At 49.9% G+C, this 12,025-nt stretch overlaps 1 protein-coding gene across 3 annotated transcripts; it reads right to left on the bottom strand.

Moving 5' to 3' along the window:
- Positions 1–530: 530 nt before the first annotated feature.
- LOC308530349 (sialic acid-binding Ig-like lectin 5) lies at positions 531–5,677 on the bottom strand (the record flags this gene model as incomplete). Of its 3 annotated transcripts, XM_081106940.1 has the most annotated exons (9): positions 531–1,329; positions 1,886–1,952; positions 2,962–3,061; positions 3,281–3,565; positions 3,651–3,905; positions 4,314–4,421; positions 4,667–4,945; positions 5,158–5,532; positions 5,612–5,648. In XM_081106940.1, the coding sequence occupies 9 exons, from the start codon at positions 5,646–5,648 to the stop codon at positions 1,147–1,149; spliced, it is 1,689 nt and encodes a 562-aa protein (XP_080963066.1). In that variant the 3' UTR covers positions 531–1,146. The 3 variants fall into 3 exon arrangements, with proteins under 3 accessions (XP_080963066.1, XP_080963067.1, XP_080963068.1); XM_081106941.1 differs by lacking the exon at positions 4,667–4,945 and having other exon boundaries at positions 5,612–5,677; XM_081106942.1 differs by lacking the exons at positions 4,314–4,421; positions 4,667–4,945 and having other exon boundaries at positions 5,612–5,660.
- Positions 5,678–12,025: the final 6,348 nt, after the last annotated feature.

The following is a 12,025-nucleotide window of genomic DNA, read 5'->3' as shown; positions in this document are numbered from 1 at the left end:
CTAGGGGGGATATAAAGGGAGAACTTCCTCCATGTTGCTTTGCTCAGACTTCGGAAGCAGTTTGGGCCTGCTAGCGTAATAAAAGACTCCAAATTAATTGGCTCACTAAGGTGTCTTCTGTTAAGCTCACTGATTTACAATATAACACTTCTCTGCTTAGGGAGTAAAACTGTCCTTTTCTTCCTTTCCCCCTTTCCCTTCCCTTCCTGCATGCTCTCTTTAGGAAGGTTTTTAACCAATTTCTCTCAAGTGTCTTTGGCTGGAGAAGATAATGGCTTGTTAGTTACAAGCTGGCTGCAAATTGCCCACACTGTCTAGCCTCCTTTAACTTTCCCGTCTCAGTTTCCCTATTCATCCTGCCCTGGAATCCTGTACCATGTTTGGTGATGCAATACCTGGTCAGCTTTGGGTATGGTTCCCAAACTGTTGGCAAGATCCCCGTGGGGCCCTTAAATGAGACAAGAGAGGGACTGGTGGTCAGGAGGTGCTGGGAGAATGAACAGGTAAAAGTGAGGCCGGATGACCCCAGAGAAGTGGTAAGAAACTATTTTATGAACCAAATTCCAAGTCAGGAGGGTGGCCTCTCTCTGGGGAGGCTCTGATGCGTTCTGGGATGGAAAATGACACCAACAAGCTGTCACCCTGTCCACTGTGCCTCTCCCCCCTGGCTTCAGGAGCACTTGCCAGCAGGACCTTCCTGTTCAAAAAGAGACCAGCCAGTGCTGGGCGCACGTCTGTGATGGAACCTCTGTTGGTTGATGTCCATGTGCTGATTTATTTAATCCAACAACCAGCTTTGAGCACAATGCGTGCCCTCTGCACAGAATGGGACACTGAGCAACAGAGACATGAAGTCAATCACCACGTGAAGACACTGCCTTGACAGCGGTCGCCAACCTTTCGGACCTCATGGACCACCAGTTGGCGACTGCTGCCTTGGGATGTGCTGAAGCCTGCGTTTGAGACCACATCTCTGTAATCCCGTCACCTGTCTTCTTTCTGCGCTGCTCATACAATTGTTAACGTTAATTGTGCCACAAGGTCTCCTCATGCTTCAGCAATGAGTCCCTGATTTCTTCCCCCCAGAGGGGCTGCGATGCCTCTGGCCAGGACCGAGCTCTGAGCGAGTCCTCATGTGCTTGTCTCCTAGATCTCCGAGTACTCGTTGATGCTGCTGGTGGCCTCCGGGTCCTCAGGTTCCCGTGGCTTCATCCCATGGAAGCTGAGGTTGCCGTAGTAGACCTCCCAGTGTTCCTCTGACAGAGGGGGATCCTCTGTGGACAACCCTTGGTTTGGGGGCTTGTCTAGCCCAAGTTTTCGCTTGGAGCCCTGAGTGGAGGAGAGTAGGGAGTCAGAGAAGAATAAGACAGCATGGTCCCGAGGGGAAGTTGGGCTGATGGAACAGTTTTCCAGTCATCCTCTTATTCCACACACCTGTCTTATAAACTCAACTATTTGCCCCTTCAGTTAAAATTCTGTAATACTACAACCGATTAGACCATATGGAGGGCCTACTAATCACATTTCATCCTCACAGACACGCAGTAAGGATGATACTCTTATCCCCATTTACAGATGGGGAAACCGAGGTGAGGAGAGGTGAAGTAACATGCCCTCAATGGGTAGAAAGTAACAGTTTTGGGGAGATGGTTCCATCAGCCTGGGCCTATCAGAGAGGTGAGGTGGGCTCAGTGATCAGCAGGCCTGAGGCAGGAGGCTGACCATGGGCTTTGGGAGGTGAAGGGGAGAAGTCGACGCCCAGCTGCCTGTCCAGCTGACCACAGAGGAGCCGGTGTGGGGAGCTGCTCAGGAGCTCAGTGTGGCCTCCTTGAATGGACATGTCCCGCCCCCCTGACCCGCATGAGGAGACACCCATGTCACTCACCCAGGTGACTGTGCCCATGACAGGCTCTTCATCATTCGTGACCTTTGGTCTCCTGGTTGCTTTCCTCCTGTGGGGACAACAAAGGCATCCAGGCCCTGAGGCCAGACTCGGACCCTCCTGATGTGCAGGTGAGGGTCCCGTCCCCCTGGATGCCCAGGGGTTTGGCCAGGACTGAATGTGCATCACCGAGGCCCCTCTCACACACAGAGACTTATGCACGAGCCATCATCAGTGTGATTCATGGCAGCCAAAAAGCCCAAGCAACCCAAATGTTCAATGAATGAACAGACAAATAAAATGTGCTCCATCCATATCATGGAATATATTTGTAAATAAAAAGCAATGCAGTGCTGACACATGAACCTTGGAAATCTCAGGCTACATGAAAGAAGTCAGTCATAAAAAACATGTATTTTATAATTGTATTTATATGGAAGATCAGAATGGGCAAATCTGGAGAAACAAGAAATAGTGGTTGCATGGGGCTGGGGGAGGATGGAGGCGGATGACAATGAATGGATGTGGAGTTTCTATTTTATTTTATTTTGTTATTCCTCACATGAGTATATTTTTTCCATTGATTTTTTGAGAAAATAGAAGTGAGGCAGGGACGGGAGGGGGTGGAAAAGAGAAATAGAAAGAAACATTGATGTGAGAGAGACATATGAATTGGTTGCCTCCTGCACGTGCCCCGACCACGGCCAGGGACCAAACCTGCAACCCAGGTTCTGCCCTTGATCAGAAATCAACCCGGGATCCTTCGGTCACAGTCTGACACTCTAACCACTGAGCAACGCCTGCCAGGGCTGGCGTTTCTATGTTTTCATTTGGGGCGAATGAAAAAAAATTCTTTAAATTGATTGTGGTGTTGGGTGTACAGCTCTGTGACGGAACTAGGGTCACTGAACTGTGCACTTTAAATACATGGAAATGTTACCGTGAAAAAGCGGCCACTCCCTCTCCCCACGGAAATGTCCCCTCTGGATGTACTAAGCTCTGTTTTTGTGAAATTCAGCGACATCTCAGGGCGCTCCCTACCACACAGCGCCCTGCGCCTCCCTGCCCCAGAGGCTCACCCGCAGAAGGAGAGGAGACACAGGCACAGGGACAGCAGGGCCAGGGCTCCAGCACCTCCGAGAGCCGCAGGGACCGCTCCCGCCTGGAGAACCGCCTTCCCTGCAGAGGACAGGGGCGTGAGACACCCACTCGTGGGACTCGGTCTCTCCTCTTTCCCACCTCCTCCCAGAACCCGCTGTCGGTTCAGCCAGGCAGGAGATGCAGGCCCTGTCCTAGCAATCACCCCTGTCCAGGCCACAGCCCCCTCCCCTCCCCCAGCCCCACCCTCTCTCTGACCCACTCCTTTCTCCATGGCCTCTGCCCCCAGCAGGCCCTGACCTGGCAGCAGCAGGACAGAGGCGCTCTGGGCCCCGTGCACATTCCAGGCCTCGCAGCTGAGTCTGAGGTCAGGGCTGAGCCCCTCATGGATGATCAGGGAGCTGTTGGTCCAGGGCCCCTCTGAGCTGGAGGTGACCACGTGGGACGCGTTGCCATGGTTCCCCTCCAGCAGCCCCGCCCCCAGCCGCCAGCGCAGGGAGGGGGCCGGCTGGGCCCTGGAGGAGCAGCTGCAGTGCAAACCCTGGTGCTCCCAGGAGCAGGAGGGTCCCAGCAGCTGCGGGGGGTCTGTGGGGAGCGAGGGGAAGGGTCAGCGGTGCCTCTAATCTCCCCAGAACCCAGCTGTGCTGCCCCCCGGGGTCTCCCCACTCACAGACCACGGAGAGGCTGAGAGAGACGCTGTGGGAGCCCAGCGGGTGCCGAGCTTGGCAGGTGAACTCTCCTTCCTGTGCAGGCCCCACGCGAGGCAGCTCCAGGATCGCGGTGCTGGAGATGGGGGTGGCATTCAGTCCTGGGGACCCCCGGAACCAGCTCAGCTCGGCAGGGGGGTTGCTGTCAGCCACACAGCGCAGCCTCAGGGCCTCTCCCTCCAGGATGGAAAGGGAAGTGGCCTGCAGAATCTTGAGGGCTTTGGGTAGAGAAATGAAGACAAGGGGAGGGAGAGGAAGAGGGGTAGGGGGAGGGGGAACTCAGGTACAGGCACCTGCCAACAGGATGTAAGGAAGGAAGCGTGATAATTTTAGTCCTTGCCCTTCCCCAGTCTGATCCCATTCACACTCAGATTCCCCCCTCTGCTCCACTATGGTCCGGAGGGGCAGGTCCCAGCCCAGAGAGGCGAGGTTCTTTCCTATCTGTGACATTCCTTTTAAAAAATATGTTTTTATTGATTTTTAGAGAGAGAGAGAGAGAGATGAAGGGAGAGGGATAGAGGGATGGAAAGATGGATGAGAAACATCATCAATAGGCTGCCTCCTGCACGCTGTCAACTGGGGATAGAGCCCACCACCCAGGCATGTGCCCTGCCTCAGATTCTAACCTGTGACCTCTTGGTTGCTGGGTTGAAGCTCAACTTCTGAGCCACACTGGCCAGGCCTCGCTGAGGCATTTCTGAAGGTGATGCCTATGGTGAGGTTCTGTGGGGCATCTGGGATAGAAAAATATGGCCCCAGTTCAGAGGGGAGGATTGGGATGGACAACACCCCTAACGCCAAGGAGGGAACTGGGAAGGGGGGAGAGCTGTCCTTCTGGCCCCCTGCCCACCTACAGGCAGATCCATGTCTGGGTGTTCTCAGGTTAGCTCAGCCTCCTGCACACACACACACACACACACACACACACACTCACCAGTGCCATTACCAACACAGACCCAGCCTCCCCTCCAACACTCACAGGAGACATTGAGCCGGATGGTTCTCTGTGTGGTCCACTGGGACCCTTCCCGTTTCACCTGACAGGTGAGGTTGGTGCCATGGTCCCCGGGCCTCGGGGTGAAGGTGAGCACTGCGGAACTGAGGTTCTGGGGGTCCAGTGAGTCCACAGCGACTCCCTCCCAGGAGAAGGTGAGAGATCGTCCCCCTTTGCAGGCCCCTGACAGGCTGCAGGCCAGCTGTGTGGGGCGGCCGGACTCTAGGGGCTCCCATACACGGATGTGGGGTCTCTCTGTCAGGGCTGCGGGGGAGAAAGGCAGGTGCCTGGGCTCCAAGGGTGGGGACTCAGAGTGGGACCCTGAGAGAGGCCCTGCCTTGGGCTGAGCTCACCCAGGCCCTGTGTCCCTTCCAACCATCCAGGGCCCAAGGCCTGGACAGGGAGTGACCCAGTGTCCTGTCTTGTTCCAAGACCAAGTTCCACATTTCAGACTTCTCTCCGGGGCCCTGCCTTACCTGTCACCTGCAAATTCAGCATCTTCTCTTTGTAAGTATATTTCATACTTTCTCTCTCCATTCGGAAGATGTATATTCCTGTGTCACTCCTCCTGGCATCTCTGATGTGCAGGGAACAGTTGTTCCTGGCGTCTGGGAGGAGGAGACGGCCTTTTGTCTCTTCCTTTGCTGGTTTATTTGGGTCGTTTGATGCCACAGGCTTACTGTACTGCATGTTGTCCTCTTTCCGGTACCAGTAGGTGTAGAGTTCACTAGAGGAAGACCATGAACTCCACGGGTAGGAGAAGGCGCAGGGCACGTGGACGCACAGACCCTCCTGCACCGTCACCGATTCCTGCACTTGGAGCTCAAAGCCTGGCTGATGCTGCAGCGACCCTGAGAGAGGGAGACAGAGGCTCAGATGCAGCCCCATCCCTCTCCCACGTCCTCATCCCCCGTCCCTGGGCCCACTCACCCCCCCACAGCAGGGGCAGCAGCAACAGGGGCACCATGTCTGCCTCTCTCAGCACAAAGCAGGTCCGGGTCCCTGTGTCAGGGAGCAAAGTGCCAGCTCTGGGGTGGAGCTGAGGACGCCCCAACAGGAAGCCCAGGGGGAGAGATTGTGGATAGTCCTGGAAGGGGAACTTGGCCTCCACAGTAGTTGGGGCGTGTGGTGGCTGAGAAATTTTCCTATCTCCCCTCCCCGCTCCTGACCCTGCACGTAAATATACTGAGGCCCCCAGAGGTTCAGAGGCATATCCAGATGTGAATCTGAAAGTGACCCCCTTATAGATGAGGTGTAAGTCGAGAAGGTGGTCCCCCAGGGGGCCACTGTGGTCATCACTCGTCCTGGAGACTCAGGGGATCCACCCTCCAGCTGAAACCATTGTGTAAAAGGGTAATTTTAAAATTTCTTCACATCACTCAAATGCTGGAAAGAAGGAATTTAGACTCAACTCTCATGGAGGGTGGAACCCAGGGGAAAAGCTGACACCTTTTGGGGCACATGGGAAGCACAAATGTGGGTCTCCCAGGGTCTGAGGGACAGCGACAGCGCACAGGCCCCGTCAGAACGGGATGTGTGAAGGCAGATCGCACCCCTTCAGGGGGAGCCTCAGAGGTTGGACCTCCACACGACAGCAAAATTGCCACCTTACAGCTCAGGAAGCTCCACCTTCAGGGCCCCTCAACGTGCTCAGTCCCTTTTCAAAGCCCAGCAGAGGCTCAAATGATGTGTGGACATAACCTGCAACCCTACTGCTCTTTTATGAAAGAAACTTGTTCAATGTTTTCCCAAATATGACAATGATGTGAAACACTTCAGACATTCCCAGTAACAAGTTGTGCAATTGAAATAAGTTCCTCAAACTGTACAGAAGAAAAAAAAAATTCTCTTAACCACGCTGAGGACACACAGAAATCTCTTTCTATTCTCTATACTATATACATATACTATTATAACAATTAATAATGTTTCTTAGTATGATATTAACACATATTAGTACATGACAGGATCATTGTCCTATAAAGAGTCCATCAAATGTATGTCAAAAAATGTGGGGAGAGTGTTATGCAGGTGTTGTAGAAAGGTATGCCATACTACTAATAAAAAAGGTCTGTAATTTTTCGGAATTGTCTTATTTTTGGTTCTCAGAATTGTAGCTTTTATGACATGATGTGTATTCTCATTTCAGAAAAATTCATATGTGCCACATTGTGTATTAGTTTTGAAATAGTGAAGTCAACATTTGTACAAATATCAAGCCCCACAAAACCAGGTCTTTCCCTGCCTCAGGTGCAGACAAAGAAGAGGTAACCAGCTCCACCCACCCGTGTATTACAATTACCACCCACCGAGACTCCTCACGTATTACAACGAAGATTGTCCAGTGCAAACAGCGGACTAAAGAAAGCATGATTTCCATGGCTGTGCTCCACAATTCCTATCACTGAACCATGTAGCAAATCTCAAGCTGGGATGCAAAAAAGACAAGAAGTAAGTGTTGGCAAGAATGTTCAGGAAGAGAACCCCCTTGCACTGTAGGAATGTAAATTGGGGCAGCCACTATGTATTAGTAAATCAGTATGGCAGTTCCTCAAAAATTATAAATAGAGCTGCCACAGGACCCAGCAACACCCCTTCTGGGTAATTATTTGGGAGAAATGAAAACACTAACTTGAGGAGATGTATGTACGCCCATGTTCACTTTGGCATCTTCTGCAAAAGCCAAGATGCGGAAGCATCCTCAGTGTCCATCCATAAATGAGTGGGTGAAGAAAAGGTACATGTACAATGGAATATTTTTCTGTCATAAAAAAGGAAAACCTGTCATTTGCAACAACATGGATGACCATGAAGGCATTATAAGTGAAGTACATCAGACAGAGAAAGACAAATACCGTATGATCTCACTTAGGTGTGGAAAGTTTGAAAAAATCAAACTCATAGATACAGAGAATACTCTGGTGGCTGCCAGAGGCAGAGGGGTTTGGGGTAGGAAAAAGCCAACATTTTCAGTTATAAGATAATTAATTCATGAGGACATAGTATGTGGGGAGCCGATATAGGGTTAAGCCTTGGACTGACCTGTTGGCAAAGTCACAAACAGGTCTTCCGAGTCTTAACCCAATCTGAGAGGTGGCCGCTGATTTACACGCGCTGTCATTTAAAAAATAAAAAAGGGGGAATTTGCTGGAAGCCGGTCCATCCTGGCTGCTTGACACAGTCGCTGCAGGGAAGAAACATCTGCACAGCATATGTTTCAAGGGACCTGGCATATATGGCATACTGTTCTTAATATGTTTGCTCCCCTTCTTAGCGCTATGTGTTTTAACCAAGATCACCTCTCTGAGAAAGGTTGTTTCCCCAGGTGGGTATTTTCCCCTATTGTTAGGGATTAACAGGACTAAGGAAGGGAATCAGTAAAACCCCTTAACTAAGTGACAGGCGGGTAATTAATCACTTTAACTACAAACAATTACACTTAAGCTACATAATCTTTACTTAGGATAATCTCCTTTAGTTACTTCCTTGTAGCTTAACAGAACAATAGAGTAGTGACCTTGGAATGGAGATAACAAACTCCCTAACCTTTGGAATAGAATGGATAGGATTAAAATCAACTGGTATAAATACAGATGTAACAGGACAATAAAGACTGAACCTGGCTAGAACCTGGCTGGAGAACCTGGCTAGAACCTGGTTAGAGAACCTGGCTAGGCTGCTGATCAACTGAATGCTGTCTCCTTGTCATTCCTTCTTCACCGACTCCGTCCACACCTTTGGGAACCCCTGGACCTGCTGGGGCTGGACCCCAACAATATTATACAGCATGGTGACTGTAGCTAATAATAGTATGTGTTGATATTATGAACTATAGTAATATAGTTAATAATACTGTGTTGAATATCTGAAAATTGCTAAGAGAAAAATTGTTACAAGTTCTCATCATAAGGGGAAAATAGTGTGTAACACTATGTGGTGGTGGAAATTAACAAGAATTTTAACAGCTTGTGGTGGGCCATTCACAATTTGGAACTAGCAAAAAGTTATAGGTCAATTCTATCTCAATTATCCTATATAATAAATGCCCAGCGACTGAACAGTGGAATGACCAGAATGACTGTGGATCCTTGCCCTGGCTGAACCAGCCCCTCAGCGGTTTCCCCAGCACTGATCTGGGGGTGGAGCCAGCTGGAAAATGGCCTGCAGCTCCTCACCCTGGCTGGCCCCACCACCAGTCGGCCCCCATCAGGGCCGGCCAGATGGACCCCACCAGTTCACGAATTCGTGCACCAGACCTCTAGTATACCTATAAACTCAGGCTGGGTACTTTGATTAGAGTTAGGACATCCAAACTGTGTTCCCTTTCTGCTCCATTTGTGTTCCAACACGGGCATAACAAATTCCTTACATTAAATTCCCGCTGCTGAAATACATAGTGGGGCTTCTGTAGTTTCTCGCTGGCCCTTGACTGATTAAATCTCAACAAGTAAAACAATGAGGACTGGGTGATTTCAAAGGCCTTCATGATAAAACTCACAGCCCACTGCACAGAATTTCTCTAACGAGATAGAGGGTGTCTTCAGCAAATACCACAATCTAATGCAGTAGCATTGGGTCATAGAAAGGCAATAAGAATATAGCTTTGAAAATTGAAAACAAAGTTTTTTTTTTCATAAATGATTTCATATATAGAAAAATCCCCAAGTATATAATGGATATATTTGGGAAGTTAAGAAAGTTAGCAAGGTTGCTAGACACAAAATCAAATTAGAAAAAAATCAAATGCATGGCTATGTCACAGCAATAAACAAAAATTAGGATGTTGTAAAAGATGCCATTGACAATAGCATCGATAATTATTAGATACCTGGAATATATCTATTCAGGCATGGACTCTGTCATCAACGTGTTTAAGAAAATAGATGCTAAAATAGGGGCTGTCACTGTCAAAATGTAACACATAAAAAAAGAACCAGGCAGAATGGAATGACTAACCCTCCTGCTGTGAACAGCTATCAAACCAGATACAACATGGTTGACAATTGGCTCCGCCTTGTTCCAGGTGCAGCTCTTCCTCCCAATTGCCCACCATTATGACCAACACCAACACCAAGCCCCCCACCAGCCACCGGGATGTGTGCCCACCGAGGCAACAGCTTCCCCCAGGATTTTCTATGAGCTTCCCCTTTCAACTCCCACGTTGGGGGCTGGACATCTTAGCTTTTCACATTTTCACAAATAAATGCTGGCTTCAGCACATCCGAAGGCACTGTCATCAAGTGACTCATGCGTTTCTGTTCCTCAATTTCCCATTGTGTACAGCAGAGACCATGCATCCTACTCAGAGCTGGTCGTGAGCGTTGAAGAGGTTTACACACGCAAATGAGCCAACAGACGTCACGTGGCGAGTGCTCAGGGCTGGCTGGTCTCCCTTTTTACTTTTAAACAGGAAGGTCCTGCTGGCAAGTTCTCCTGAAGCCGGAGGTGACCGGGCCCAGTGGAAAGGGGGACGCTTGTTGGTGTCATTTTCCATCCCAGACTCTTCAAAGCCTCCCGACCTGGAGTTCGGCTCATGATAAGGCATCTTATCGTCTCTCCGCGGTCATCTCGCCTCACTTTACCTGTTCATTCTTCCAGCACCTCCTGCCCATCAGCCCTTCTCTGTCCCACTGAAGGGCCCCACAGGAATCTTTCCAACAGCCCGTGCACCGTAACCAAAGCTGACCAGGTATTTCATCACCAAAAAGGACTTATTCGGGGAAGAAGAAAAGGTTAACACGCCCTCCACACAGTTATGGGGAGCCATGTGCACGCATTGCTGGGAAGCAGCAGGAAGGAATCCCGTTTTACCGAGGGGAAGCGGAAGTTAAGGGGCGGGGCTGAAAGGACCATAGAGCTCTGCTGTAACCATAGAGTGTTTCCTGTAGGGCTCTCAGCGCTGCAGGGAGTGCGAGAGCGCCACCCACAGGTCCTCCCGATTCCTGTCTGGGTGGCCCATTAGGACAAGCCAGAGAGCTGACCCTGACTCTCTCCTACACACACCCTTTCCTGACTCCCTGACTGTAGACAATACATCACAGGCACCTTTCCCAGGCATTGATCTACTCACTCACCCTTTCCTTGTGGCTTTTGTTCCTTCAATCTTCCATGAAAGTCTTTGCAATAGCAGATCACTCTCCTGGAGCGCATGTGTCCTTGCTTTCATCTGGCGAACACCATTCTGTCCTCCAAACGAGAGTTCTTGGAGGGACGTGGGTTGAGAGGGTGAACTGAAGAAAGAGCTCATACATACAACACAGCAGCCAAAAATTCAGTGCTACAGCATGGGCACCTAAGAATAAGCTCTTTATCATAAGTGCGTGACACTAAGCTATGGATCGCTCCCATGTCAAAGGCATTCATCTGGATGAAGAGCCAGGCTGTCCCACCCATGAAGTTCTCTTTTAGAAAGTCGTGGGTGACCTACATAACTGACTGCTTGCAGTAACCCAATTTTCCATCCTTGAACTTTAATTCCTGCTCTTCTGCTTTAAATTCACCAAGAAAGAACCTGCAAAATCCTGGGCACCCCACTCTCCTCCCCAATAGAAGCTGAACATTAGGTCCTCTCTGTTTCTCTACCTGTGACCCTGCTGAGTGGGCCTTGGTGTGTTGTGTGTCCTCCAGGACTTGTAAGTACAATTGTCCCCCTTCTTCACAGGAGATATGTCCCAAGACCCCCTGTGGATGTTTTAAACCACAGATAGTACCAAACCTTATATAAAGTACTAGAGGCCCGGTGCATGAATTTGTGCATGGGTGGGGTCCAGCCGGCCCGCCCCAATTGGGGCCAATATGGCTGGCCCGGCTGGATGGAGGGGCTGTGGGTGGTTGGCCGGCTGGCCCCACCACCTGGTCAAACTCCTGGTTGAGGGGAAATTTTGCATATTAGCCTTTTATTATATAGGATGATTTTTTTCCCCTACACACACACGATAAATTTTGATGTATAAACTAGAGATGAGCAATAATAATGAATTATATAATAGGAGAATTATAACATACATACTGTACTGAAGATTATGTGAATGTGGTCTCTCCTTCTCTCAAAATATCTCCTGATTCTGTACTCACCTCCTGCCTGCGCTGATGTGAGATGTCACCCAATGCCTCCATGATGGACTGAAGGGAGGTGAATGACGTAGAGATTGTGACGTAGCCTTAGGCTACTATAAGGGTGACTTTAACACAAGCACCACGGCACCAGGACCGTTGATTTGATAACCTAGACGGCTTCTAAGTGACTAATAAGTGGGTAGTGTATACAGTGTGGAGACACTGGGCAAAGTAGGCACAGTTCAGACTGGCACAGCGTGAGATTCATCATACTATTCAGAACACTGA

Source organism: Myotis nattereri (genome assembly GCF_964212035.1).
Source record: "Myotis nattereri genome assembly, chromosome: 15".
Classification (NCBI taxonomy): domain Eukaryota; kingdom Metazoa; phylum Chordata; class Mammalia; order Chiroptera; family Vespertilionidae; genus Myotis; species Myotis nattereri.
Note: the sequence above shows the minus strand (reverse complement) of the source record. Positions and strands in the feature narration are given on the sequence as shown.